This window comes from Myripristis murdjan, chromosome 10, assembly GCF_902150065.1.
Source record: "Myripristis murdjan chromosome 10, fMyrMur1.1, whole genome shotgun sequence".
Lineage (NCBI taxonomy): Eukaryota > Metazoa > Chordata > Actinopteri > Holocentriformes > Holocentridae > Myripristis > Myripristis murdjan.
Window position 1 is genome coordinate 25,161,008 of NC_043989.1, and position 14,159 is coordinate 25,175,166.

At 42.8% G+C, this 14,159-nt stretch overlaps 1 protein-coding gene across 3 annotated transcripts in view; it reads left to right on the top strand.

The window, feature by feature from the left end:
• The window catches only part of ppp3cb (protein phosphatase 3, catalytic subunit, beta isozyme), a 36,672-nt gene that overhangs the window by 15,075 nt on the left and 7,438 nt on the right, over positions 1–14,159 (top strand). For all 3 annotated transcript variants that reach the window (XM_030062346.1, XM_030062348.1, XM_030062347.1), the window contains exons 3-11: positions 1,097–1,221; positions 2,731–2,842; positions 4,740–4,885; positions 6,415–6,554; positions 8,139–8,216; positions 9,721–9,815; positions 10,239–10,364; positions 11,838–11,915; positions 13,634–13,718. In XM_030062346.1, coding sequence (XP_029918206.1) covers positions 1,097–1,221; positions 2,731–2,842; positions 4,740–4,885; positions 6,415–6,554; positions 8,139–8,216; positions 9,721–9,815; positions 10,239–10,364; positions 11,838–11,915; positions 13,634–13,718 — 985 coding nt within the window. The remainder of the gene's footprint in view (positions 1–1,096; positions 1,222–2,730; positions 2,843–4,739; positions 4,886–6,414; positions 6,555–8,138; positions 8,217–9,720; positions 9,816–10,238; positions 10,365–11,837; positions 11,916–13,633; positions 13,719–14,159) is intronic.

Genomic DNA, 14,159 nt, shown 5'->3' on the forward strand with positions numbered 1-14,159 from the left:
AGGAGGCAGACAGAGAGGCCGACAGGTACGGCTCAATTTCACTTATGCCATTTTGCATTCCCAATTCCCAGTTCAAATTAAAGCGAACGCTTACAAGGAGGCACAAAAACAGACATTAGCAGGCAAGCAGATGGAGAGACAGACAGACAACGCCAGACAGATGCAAAATGGCCATCGCAAAATGGCTGCAGAGGGGAACTATGACATCAACAAAAAGTGAATGGAGAGGCCAGACAGATGGTGAGGGAGGCGGATGGAAAGACATGCTGGCAGATCACACAGACAGACAGTCTTGAAGTCTTTATGGGTTCAAAATATGAGGCCTGATCTGAATGAGATCCAATGCTCCTGGATGTGGATTGGAACAAATCTGCCAAAAAAAATCTGAGGAACACAGCCAACAGACTGTGTAGAATCACTGGTTTGTGAACCTTAAGAGAATTTATTAAGAAAGCCAAAGAGACTAAAAACGAGAGTTGCTGAAAGTCTGGTGGCTGCAGTTAAAATATAAATTGACATAAATGCATGGTTACTTTTGGTTTAAACAATAGAAACAGATTCAGAATCAGAAATACTTTATTGATCCCTGAGAGGAAATTGGGTATGATGAGTTTGTGGTGTGTTTCTAAAGTTTGTAAATGTTAAGTGTCATTTTGTCACTTTTTGGATCAGGTTTCAACTGACTTTTATGTAGTGGGGAAGCCTCACACACACATTTTGACCTATAATATTGCTATAGAAGCTAAACAAGAGGGCGCCGTTTACACTGCCATGGGGCACTCCAGGAGATATTTTTGAGCTGAAATATCAAAATCAGTGTGTTGGATTCTTGCAGAAAGACTGTTGACGAAGATTTTGGCAATTTTATCCCAAAATATTTGGCAGATAAGTGACATTTCAAAATCACCAGACGGGAGATACACATGACTCCTCATTTAAAACGCAACATATGGAGCTACTGTAGCAGGAATGGCTGCACATCTTGTTAACCTAATCAAATTGTATTGTGGGTAAGGGTTAGGCTTAGAAAACTGGACATGTAGCATTTTTACCTTCACGTTGATGATCGCGACATAGTTCTATACTGTTTCCACAGTGTGTGGGGATATCCACGGCCAGTTCTTTGACCTGATGAAGTTGTTCGAAGTGGGAGGTTCTCCTGCCAACACACGCTACCTCTTCCTAGGGGACTATGTGGACAGGGGCTACTTCAGTATCGAGGTAAGAGGGAACTTACTACTTAGTACTGCATATACTTCACTGTAACACACAAATTACTCAGAAAATGGTCCATTTCACTGACTGTTTACTGGCACAAAAGAGTTGCAAGCCTGATATTCACATAATGCTGATGCTTGAAATTTATATTATGTATTATGTCTATTATATACTACAGCTGGGTTTCAGTATTGATTTTTAAATTCTGTATTTAATGTGTTACACATGACAAGAGGTACTTACACGCTGATGGTAGCATTGACACTGACTATAGTATATCTTCATGGACAGGGACCAACCATCATCAGGATCAGCATTCACTAGTTACTCAGTAAATGGTTAAGTTTAGCAGCCTATGGCCACCTGTAGGTTGTTACAGTGATAGTGTTCACTAATGAGTATATAATACTATTATGAATGGTAACCAGTTGGAGACATTTGGCAATCATAAACTTTTTGACATGTTTCATGATTACTCAGGTTTATTAGATATACAGTGGAGGGGTGGAAATGCATCACAGTACATGAGTGTGAGTCCAAAACAGTGCAAGCACATGGCGTATGTTTTAGTGTGCTGAGCCACCGGGACACCATGGGCATGTTACACAGCGGGCATAAGGGATCCCAGTGACACGGAATATTGGAGTGTGGAGGGGAGGGAGCAATATTTAGGCCACCTTCGTTGCACCTCAAGGGCACATGGAGAGGGGAGACTTAATGTAGAGCAGCGATGCTACTGTGTCAAGGTGAGAGAACACCTTCTGAAACATTTGCAGGGTCCACCCCCTCATGAGATGGCAGGAATGAGAGAATGTAGGTTTGACGATTTCAAATCTATTGAGGCTCAGATAAAATAAAAAAACATCCATGATCAAAAAGCAGGCATTTTTGAACAATGCTAGTGTGGCATTTTTTAGACATTTTTCATCTACAGACAAACAGTTTGCTTTGACAGACATAGTATTTTATGCTGGACACATACTGTTTTTCTATTTTTTTTGAATGAATGAATTATGCACCAAACCTGACAGAATTTTGAAGGTGAATTTTGAAGGTGCACAGAGGGTAAAAAAAGAATGATTTCATCGGGACAGTGTAAGTTGGGATGATTCTGGTCAAAGTGTGAGTCTATCTTTAGACCAGGTATGAGATCAATTCACTTCCGTTCTAGCAATTTGGAGAGTGGATTTTTTTTCAGAAAAGAAATTGCATATAATGGCTCCGTCATTATTCTTTGTATTAGCCTTTGAATTTCCATTTTGAATTAAATTTCCTCAAAAGGTCTATATTTAGAATGACACTACTTACCCTACTGCACCATAAATCCAAAAAGTTTTAGTTTAGCTTAAAATAGTAAGTAAACTCTTTTTCACATATTTGAAGCAGGATAAACAGTTTTGTGTACCCTGCACTCCATCTCTGATTAGTATTTAGTCTTTTTCCATTAAGCTGCTTCATTTTAAGCCTTTTTAAAACCGTGTTTATGCTTTCTCTCCCTTGGTAAACCATTAGTGTGTATTGTACCTGTGGTCGCTGAAAATCCTCTACCCAAAGACACTCTTTCTTCTACGGGGAAACCATGAATGTAGACATCTGACAGAATATTTCACCTTCAAACAAGAATGTGAGTAGCTCTTGTGTTTCCTCCTGGTCCATACATCTCTCTTTCTCTCTCTCTCTGTGTTTCTGTTCTCTCTTACCTCTCTGTTGCTGTTTCCCTGGCACCCCACTACCTCACTTCCTTCCTTCCTTCCTTCCTTCCTTCCTCCATCTCTTACCTTTTTCAGTCACTGGCTAGCTCTGTCCTCCCTCCCTCCTCACACTCCAATCTATCCCTCCCCTACTCTTTCTCTCCATCCATCTCTTTCCCTCTTCCTCCCCACCCATCATCTCTCTCTCTCTCCCTCTCTCTCTCCCACTCTCTCTCTCTCTATCTCTCTCTCACTCTCTCTCTCTCTCCTCTGCCAATGAGTTTCAGTGTCCTGTCCGAGAGTGGGTGATTAGCGGCAAATTAATTTGGCCCTTAATGATTGGCTCAGGGACTTGCTCCTCTGTGTCTGATTGGCCAAGGGACGAGGAAGCTAATTTCCCTTGGTGCTCATGGCGAATAGTGGGCGCCCTCAATTACCATCTGCTGTGTGTGTGTACCACAAGTGTGTGTATGTGTGTACAATGACTGTATGTGCATGCGTGTGCAAGTGCGTTCTTAAGTGTTTGAGAGTGTGTGTGTGTGTGTGTGTGTGTGTGTGTGTGTGTGTGTGTGTGTGTGTGTGTGTGTGTGTGTGTGTGTGTGTGTGTGGAATGAACTGACAACTGGTGGACAAGCAATAATGAGCTCTTGCTCCACACAAGGCAGATGGAGAGGTTGACAAACACATACACTGTCTCACACGCACACACACACAGACACACTCTCACACACACATACACACACACACACACAAACAAAAGTTGGCTACTGTACAGTGGTACTCCACAATACTAGCTTTGATCTAGTGTGTGTGTATGTGTAGTTCTCATGTCCTCTTGGCTATCTCACACACTCTCTCCTGCTTCCTTCCTCTCTCTCACTCGCTCTCGCTCGCTCTCTCTCTCTCTCTCCCTCTCCTCCTTCTCCCTCCCTGCTCTTTACCTCTCCGTGTTCTCCCGTCTCCTCTCCTTTTATCAGCCTCTTCCTCTTCATGAAAGCATCCTTCTCCCTTCCTCTCCCCCCTCTCTCTCTCGCCCAACATCAACCATGCTGTTTTCCCTCTCCCTCCCTCCTATCTCTCCCTCCATCTCCTCTCCTATCTCCTTTCAGCTATTTTAATCCTGTGATATTGTTTTGTGTCAGATGCATTGTAACGCCCGTGTGTGAAATGTGCTTTAAAGATGCTGCGTGTTGGATTTCTTTATTGATGTCGCTGCCAAATCAAAGAGGTATTACATAAAATGAGACTATTCACCGTTACAGTGGCACCGCTCAGCTGCTTCATGACTCCATGTGGGTCAGATTCTGCACACAATTCTCACTGAAAACAGCACTGCCTGTAAATTATAGCTCGATATTTCAAAAAATACACTCGTAAGTCCTTTTTGTATAGGGTCTTCAACCACAGTTCTACTTTCTGTAAGCAAGTAGTATTGGTCAAAATGTAGGACTTTTTTTCCTGGTGAGTGGCATTTCGACATCAGCTGAGAGGAGATATGCAGGTCATATGGGGCTAACGCAGAAGGCAATGTGTTGTGTGAAAATCACACATTAGCGCCTCGAAACACAAGTGATCAAAATGATTTCTTCAAATGAGCTCTGTGTGTAAATACTTTAGCCAGGCAAGGACTTTATGTTCATTAAAGTGTCTCCTGTACAGTCTGGATGCATGAATTATTTCTTGGTTTAAAGACAGTAGAGTTTGCATGTGATATTTAACAGTCACCCTGCAAGCGACAGAGACCGCTGGCTGTTTCAAAGCATGTCAAAATGCACTGAGGCGGCTCTTCTTTGTCTGAAGTCTTGAAATATCTCCCCCAACCACCTCCAGGTAAGATCAAGTACTCAGAGCAGGTGTACGATTCCTGTATGGAGGCGTTTGATTGCTTGCCCCTGGCAGCCCTGATGAACCAGCAGTTCCTGTGTGTGCATGGGGGGCTTTCACCAGAGATCCACACACTGGACGACATCAAGAAGGTGCGACAACAACCACACACACACACACACACACACACACACACACAATCTTGCATAAGCAGTAATTTGTTGTTTGTTATATAACGTGTCTGTTAAACTCAGAATTGGCAGTTGCGTCCTGTCTTACCTTTTAAAATCAGGAGAACTCTCCAATTTGTTCTCCACTGAATGATCAGGGAATCCAAATCGCGAGGTTTTTGCCATTTCAGCAAGGAATGAGGATAGTTCTGTTTGAAATTTGGATCATTCATAGCCAATCTCACATGTAGGAGATTAAACAGTAAAAGTAACCAGTGGTGGAATGGATCTAAGTGCATTTACTCAAGTACTGTACAGTTTTGAGGTATTAATACTTTATGCTTTATGCTTATACTTTACTTTATGCTTCACTACATTTATTTTGCAGTTACTAGTTACTTTGTAGATTTAATACAAATTATAAATCAACAAATAAATTCTGACATATTTTATGGGTTAAACTACCCATTACTTTATAAAGCAATTAGAATCAGCCCCATCTATACCAGCTGTGACATTACAGCGATGAAAACTTTAATGCATCAATAATTATAGTTCAATAACTTAATATATATGATTCGCAGTGTGGCGCTCTTAATGGGCCACTCTGCATTACTTTTGCAACTTTAAGTATATTTTGATACTAATACTTTTGTACTTTTTCTGAAGTAAAATTTTGAATGCAGGACACTTACTTGTAACAAAGTATTTTCACACTGTGGTACAGCTACTTTTACTTAAGTAAAAGATCTGAATACTTCCACCTTCCACTACTGAAGTAATATAATATAATTTTATTTGTGAAATATTAAAAGGTATTTGTTGCATTACACATCACCAGGAAAAGTCATAAAAGGACTGTAACATGTGAATTATGTGTTACACACACACACACACACACACACACACACACACACACTTTAATTTTTTGTCTTTATGCTAGTATTTGCTGTGCATGCAGAGGATCCACAGACAACAAGAAAGCACACAGATGAAAGAGACACACATGCACTGCTGCATGCAATGCACGGCAATACAAAACACAAAGGCATACACATGAACACAGAGACATGAGAACACACACTTCCTCATCTAATGGCAGTGTTTCCATGGTGAATCTCGTGGTGTGACATCTTCTCCCTCCTGTGTGGTGAGGGTTGCCATGGAGATGCTCTGCTCTGACAGCATGTGTATGTGTGTGTGTGCCTGTATGTTTGCTTTTCTGTCTCCTCCCGTTTTATGCTATATGTGTTTGTGTGCATGTTTTTCTGGTTTTTGTTAATGCATGGGGTATTGCATATGTGTGAGAGTTGCTGCGTGTTTCTGTGAATTTCTCTGTGGCTTTGTGTGTGTGTGTGTGTGTGTGTGTGTGTGTGTGTGTGTGTGTGTGTGTGACCATTCGTGCTTCTGTAAGTACATGTTTCTATATTTCTGTGCATCTTTCTGTGTGTGTCTTTGTGTGTCTAACCGTGTGTGTGTGTGTGTGTGTGTGTGTGTGTTGTATGGCCTAGTTGGACCGGTTCAAGGAGCCCCCAGCTTTTGGGCCCATGTGCGACCTGTTGTGGGCCGACCCTCTGGAAGACTTTGGCAATGAGAAGACCCAGGAGTACTTTGGCCACAACACAGTCAGAGGCTGCTCCTACTTTTACAGGTACACTACCTGCCCCAGCGCGAACACACACACACACACACACACACATGCATAACACACAGTTATGCTAACCCACGACAAAAATACACAGACACAGCGTATGTGTGTCTATAGTAGCCCATGGGGGTTGAAAACCTGACCTATTTTTCATGAGATCCATGTTGACAAAAAAAATATGAAAAAGGAGTGTTTTTTTTGTAATTTACAAGAAAAATCTACTGCTGAATTGCTTGATCCCTGTTTGGAGACGAAGTCTAGACACCGTAGATCCTTGTTGTTTCCAAACCCCACAAATCTCCACTAACCCAGATATCCAAACAGCCAGAGTGAATGCAATATTCAGCGATACAAAACACACATTAAGAATGCCGCTCTTTGAAATCGCTAGTTGACACATGGCAGCGGGAAGCACAGCCAGAAATGAGACTGGCTTCTCAAATGCGTCCCCGTGCGCATTTGATAGTTTTCAATAAGTTGATGGGCTCATTCAGTGTGTTTTGATCGTCTGGGTGCCTCATGAATGCCTGGTGTTCACCACCGCCGGAGGCTAGCAAGGACCGACTTCTCGCCTCCAGATGGAGAAAGAAAAAAAAAAAAAAAAGCAGCGCTGGCACAGGAATGTAATAAGTTTTAGGTGGACATTAAGCTATTGGATTGGGAGTGCGGTGACGGAAACAGAGAGACGCTTCCTGCATCATTACATCGCATCCAAGATCCAATAACAATCACTGGGATGTGCGCAAGAGACAGAAAAATCTTGGCTAGTTTACACTCACACACTCACACACACACACTCAAATACATATACACATAAACACAGCACACACACACACACACACACACAGTTCCGTTTCAGCATGAAACGATATCCCACAATCCCCAGGGAGACTGCACGGTTCTGTTGCTATGACGACTGGCTACTCCTGCCAGATATGGAGTGATATTAAGATACAGTGAGGGAAAGGGGGAGAGCAACATAGGAGTGATGCTGGGGGGGGCGGAGGTAGAAGATGAGAGATGGGGGGGAGGTAAAAATGGAGGGATGTAAAGAAGACAGAGGCTGTGGTTGGAAGACAGATGGAGCGTCGGTCCGGCAGCGGCTGTGCTCCTCGTGCTCGGCGCTCTGTGTTGTGACATGTTATGTGCTGGGAACACACAGGCTTTCTATGTTTAGCCGACGCAGCATCAATCGACAAACTAGTGTATTCTGCCCCCACAGCACCGCAGCCGCCATGAGCCCCGCGCGGGTCTGCCTGGGCCCGGCGCCGCCCCCTGCTGGTCTGAATCACACATGACGCTCAAAAAAAACACGAGGCCCTGTTCTGTCACAAAGTGGTGGACTGCAAATACTGCCATCTGTTTTCTGGCCTTCAGAGAGAGCCCTCCCTGTTTACAGCACTTACTTACTTTCAGCCTAAACCGGCAGCTGTGATATGATGACGCATCGCATGCATGTTGGTTTTAGGTAGGCTGGCTTTTATGTGATCTTTTAAATAAGATTTCCACCTTTTTTCTTTCTGCATGCCCTTCCTCTCTCTCTCTCTCTCTCTCTCTCTCTGTCTCTCTCCCTCTCTCTGTCCCCAGTTACCCGGCGGTGTGTGAGTTTCTACAGACCAACAACCTGCTGTCAATCATCAGAGCGCACGAAGCACAGGATGCTGGGTAAGCTGCTGCCGCTGACTGACATTGCTCGGTCCATCTCTCGGCTTAAAAGGGAACACCACTTAATTTAATGGCTTTACTTTGAAATTTTGTGTTCTGAGCTGTTATTTTTCTTTGTCAGGAAATTGCCACATTATGGAGGAAAGGTCCTGCGTTTTTCCTTCTGTCACCCCCAGGATGGGTCATTATCATTGTTAGCATTTATTATCAAAAGATGACAACGTCTGACGGGGCCTGTTGGTTTCACAGAGGCGCTGTAATGATGTAAACACGATGTTTTTAGGTTAACAAACGTGTCTGCCGAGGGCGAACAGCAGAGTCACTTCCACATCTCCCAAGACTTGCAAACGAAATAGTGGATGTAAAAAATCTCGTCACTTATCCACTAAGACACTTGAAAGTCTAAACACAATATAGGCCATTTGACTTGAAGGCTGCATTAACCCGAGAGTGATCCTTGTGCTTTTGTCATGATGTGTGCACGAGTTTGTCTGCTGGACATCTGGGAAACCAAACAATCCATGGAAGTTTTTTGGCTCGCCTGCCAGGGAGAGATAAGCTAAATTAAAACCTGCCTCGAGTCATTTTTACCAGCCTAAATAATTAATATGCATCTTCCATTGAAACATGCTACCCCACCTGATTCTATTTGCACATTCATACACTTGATCAAGCTTGTAACTCATCATGTGACTCCTCATGTAAGGATAACATTAAGTGTCAGCTAATATTAGATTAGATAACCACCCAAGCAGGTTTGCCTGTAATATGTTGTGTAGAGCAGGGGTAACTGGGAAACCAATAAGGAGCCTGGCTGACACAAAGGCTCTATTTTGCTTTAATCTGATTGGTTCTCAGTACCAGAGAATGTGTACAGTGGTTAATGCCTGTGTGCACTTGCCTACCGACAATACACTTACACCTCTATGGTAAACAGGTCATGGGCACAGGTTTGGGGGTGGCAGGTTTGTTTTGCACGCATTAATTTCACTTAAACCTTCAATGTGATTAGTGATGGTTATTGAACCCCTGCTAGTAGAGTCTGCTTGTGGCTTTCTTCGCCGTGGTTAGCTCTAAATTTTTGTCTTTTAACAAATTTTCTGTGCTCGTGTTCATTTGCATGCCCAGTCTCAGTAAATTCCTTGCGTACGTGGGACTAAATGCACCCACGCTTGCTTTGACTGAGCCCATGTTATTCGATCCGGGCCAAAACATCAGCATGTTAACATATCCCTGTATGAATCCGCATTTGTTATCCCGCATTTGTCTTCTCAAGTGCCTTGCTCAAGGGCGCTTCAGCTTTATACATTCCCTCTGCCCCATCAGATTCTCCCAGCTATTCCCAGGATCGCAACTTTGCAACTGAGAGCTTGTTTCTCGAGCGTTCAGCCAGCCGCTGTCTGGTTTAGAGAACTCTGAGGCAAACTGTCTCATGTTTTTCTGGCATTAGGCCTGCTTCTTGTTTTATACGTGGGCGGTTTATGTTTTTTTTCTCCTTCCTCAGGTACCGTATGTACCGGAAGAGTCAGACTACAGGTTTCCCCTCTCTCATCACCATCTTCTCTGCTCCAAACTACCTGGACGTCTACAACAACAAAGGTCTGAGACATGCACACACACACACACTCACACACACACGCACAGCCACAGCCACAGAATCGCAGAGTGATCAGAAAAATGTACATTCCTGGGAATTATTGTGAAACATGTGTGATTCCTTATTGAAAAATAGACACAAACACAAGTCAAATATGATGACTGACAGAACTTGATAGATAATTATGATTTTATTCTATTGTATAGTTCATGGTTTTCAAGCCAAATACTCAATCATCTGAAGATGGTTTGATTTTATAAATTGCTGATTGTTGATTCTCAAAAATGTACCTTTTTGTGGAATGCTTTGAGAGTAGTGTTTCTGATAAACAGTCAGTTAAGTTGCCGAAGAACAAACAAACATGCTAACTAACCCAAATATGCAAGCACTAATGTGTATGTGTGTGTGTGTGTGTGTGTGTCCAGCGGCGGTGTTGAAGTATGAGAACAACGTGATGAACATCCGTCAGTTCAACTGCTCTCCTCACCCCTACTGGCTGCCCAACTTCATGGACGTCTTCACCTGGTCTCTGCCTTTTGTGGGAGAGAAAGGTAGACAGCCCACTCTCTCTCACTCTCTCGCTCTCTCTCTCTCTCTCTCTCTCTCTCTCTCTCTCTCACACACACACACTCATACACACTCACTCACACTATCTCCATCTCTCTCACTGACACTCCACACACCATCCACACAGACACATGCACACACATTTTTGTTCAGAACCTTGCTCTGACAACCTCACCCACACACATATTGCTTTTCTTCTACAACACACACACACACACACACACACGCACAGTTTCTGTATTTATCTTGCTCTTGCTTGTATTTAGCACACGCACACACCCTCTCTTGCTCTTTAAATGCACATCCTCGGGTCAGGTTGTGTCCAGGTTTTGGGGCGCCTGGCCGGCTGATCATCTTCACAGTGTAGCGATCAGAGCACAGGCACCAAAATCATTCACGTGTTCCCGGCAGATCTTTGGATGCAGTGATCCATGCTAACACTTTAATGTACACTACAGTTTGCTGAGTGATAGGAGCAAAAGCCACCAGCATATCCATGGCAGTAACAGTGACCTTTTAGTCATAAAAATGTCAGTGGTTTTTCGCATGCAGCTTGTAGTGTCATTAAAAACACCAGGACAGCTGATGTGTCTGGGTTTATGTTTTGTTTTTTTTTACTTCTATTTCAGGTGAGCAAACTTATATTTATACTGATTTCTAGCTACGTGCAGATTTTCACATCTATTTCACTTCCTGTAGAAACAGGGGAAGTATTCCTTTATAGTTCAAAGAGGAGATTATTTTAATGCCATATTTCTTGCAAATTTTACCCATTTCCTAAACAAAACCACCAAACCCGGCCATGTTCCATTTAAGGAGTTTGCATTTAGTTGTACAGCTGCTACAGCTGCTCTCAGTTTCCCTTTTTTTGAGATAACGCTAACAGCTACTACCACTGCACGCAGTGTATGCCAAAATGTTGGCATGGAGTCAGCTTTTTTTAAAACATAGTTTTTGATTAAGTGTTCTTGTTGCAGCCTATTAATGTTCAAAGTTCATGCTGAAGTGCTTATCGTATGTATGTTTAAGTGTCAGCATGCAGCATCAGAGAAAACGATTTTGCTGAGGAAACACAGACTTTGTTGTCTGTATTCTCATCGTTTAACGGGTCATTTGACTAATAGGACAAAACTGTTGTCCCTAAAACTAAGTGAGTTCACTGAAAGACATTTATGGCATTGAGTGAACATGGTGAGAAGAACAGCTACCAGCGTACACGAAATGACAGATACTTTCAGAGCATTGTTTATTTGTTTTGAGTTATTTATATGCATTTTGTACTTAAAATCACGTATAAAAATCGAGAAATGTATTAGAAATTAAGAATGGAGAGTAAACACAACCTATAGGGATAAATATATATATATATATATATGCTTACTTAAACCTGAGTTTAGTTGGCTTTACTACTGTACATCCTCGGTTATGTCTAAGTGTGTGTCTGTGCTCCTCTGCAGTGACTGAGATGCTGGTTAATGTCCTGAGTATCTGCTCTGACGATGAACTCATGAATGATGGAGACGAGATCTTCGATGGTATGTAGCGTTGGAGTGATTACAGATTAGTAACAGTCATGCCTCGCTGATACAAAATATCAGTAATTATAGAATAATGGCGTCTTATTTAAGTGTTTGGATTGGAGAAAGGCAAGTGTGGAGCCAGGAAAGTGTTGACGATGTGTGGAACTTGAAATGAGAGTTGATGATGACTGTAAATTGTAGTAATAGGTTTAAGTCTGCAAATGGGAAAAGAATCCAACGATTCTCTTGAATTTTGAGTCAAAGTAACTCAAATTTACATGCAAGTAGGAATCACGCTAATCAGTTTGAATATTCCAGTGGATTACATTACCGATGACAACTTTAAGCAGGTAATCTGAATTAATTTTGAAACCTTCTCCACCCGGATGTCAAGTCTGGCCGCAGAGCAGCTGAGTTGCTCTACACTCTTTGAATCTGAATGATATAATGAAAAAACTCCCAGGCTAGTTGCATACTAGTGGTGTCAAATTATCGCGTTAATTGAGATTAATTAATTACAGTCATATTTAGCGCGTTATGTTTTTTAATCGAGTTAATCTAATTTTTAATCTCTAATTTTACTTTTTATAAAATCGGTTTGTAGGCGTTGGGCTTCCTGTGCTTAAGTTGTTGGGGGTGGAAAACAATGGTCAGTCACACCCTGAAGTGGACATTGATTGGCTGTCATTGTGTTTGTGCCGGCCTGTCACTGGCCCGGTGGCCTGCCCGTCTTTTTTTTTTTTTTTTTTTTTTTTTTTTTTGAAACAGGTCGCCGGCCAGGCCAATCAGCTGTCGGTCCGGTCCGGCTGGCCTCACCAGTCTGATCTTTTTTTTTTTTTTTTTTTTTTTTAAGTCAGAGAGACAGGCCAGGCCAATCAGAGGCCAGCAACCTGTGAAGAGGTCAAGACATGATTGGTTTGTTTTGATTAACACCCGCCCCAACAGTCCGAGTCCGTTGTAAACAGGCAGCGCATGTTGAGGAGGGGGTGTCGCGACTCGTGTGTGTGTGTGTGTCTGACTGTGGAGGAGAGGAGAGGAGGTGGAAGAAAAGGTTGCGTGATCGAAGTTAATACATTACCGTATTCATCCGAATATAAGACGATATTTTTTCCATTGAAAATGCCCTGAAAAAACGCCCTCGTCTAATATTGGGGTCTAAGCAAATATACATGTAGGCCTATTGTGCATATGTAAACCAGTAGGTAGGCTCGCCTGATGCCGCGATTACCGGCGAATGGCCGCATTGCGCAGTCATTGCAGCCGCGTATGAGCAAAAATTGATATGGCAGTAGGCTATGTGTGCGCCGCTCACCTGTCAGATCCGGCAGACCAGACCCGGTGCCTCGACCGGCTCGCCTGATGCCGACCGGTGGCTTTTTTATTCAAACAAGATTTTGTCCATATAATTTTTTTTTTTTCTCCAAAAAAGGGTCTTGAAAAAGAGGGGTCGTCCCCCCGAAGCGCATAGGACTGATCTGCTACAATAATGTAATGAATTTAAAGGGAAATACCTCAAGTTCAGGGCTTTTCTCAGCAATTTTAGGTGAGATTAAAAAAGAGATTAATTAGATCAATTAATTACAGATCATAATTAATTAATCTCTCAATTTTTTTAATCTCTTGACACCACTATTGCATACATTTCAAACCAGCAGCATATGCTTGAGTATTGATGCGATTTCATAATGAAAGGTCACACTGATTGTTTGGTTTTATCATCAACTCTCTTCCAGCCAATGCAGCAGCCGCCAGGAAAGAGGTGATCAAAAACAAGATCCGTGCCATTGGGAAGATGGCCAAAATGTTCTCTGTGCTACGGTGAGGCCATCTCTGGTTGTGTGTGTGTGTCCGTGTGCGAGCATGTGCCTCGATAGAGTGTCTTGCTTTTTAGTTTTGCAGGAATTAATCAGCAATTTCCAAACTGACCAATCCCAAATGCAAACCAGCCGGCTGTAGCTTAGTGAGTGTGTTCAGACGTTTATGCTGCCGAACCCAAAACAGGACAGAGCCACACTCCTCCTCTGGACACACCTGACGACTGTCCCACCACACACACATGAAATGGGCAAACTAAGAGTGAACATTATGAGCTGAGCCTGATCAGAGCTCTGCTTCACTTGTAAGTGGTAAACAGGACAGCTAATTGAGCCGGGCGTTGCCCGGGTGACACCAACACCTTCCTGTCCAGACGTGCAGATTCAGCCGAAGATGTAGAACATTTTGATATATATTTGTCCTGAGTGAGGGGAAAAAAGTCCC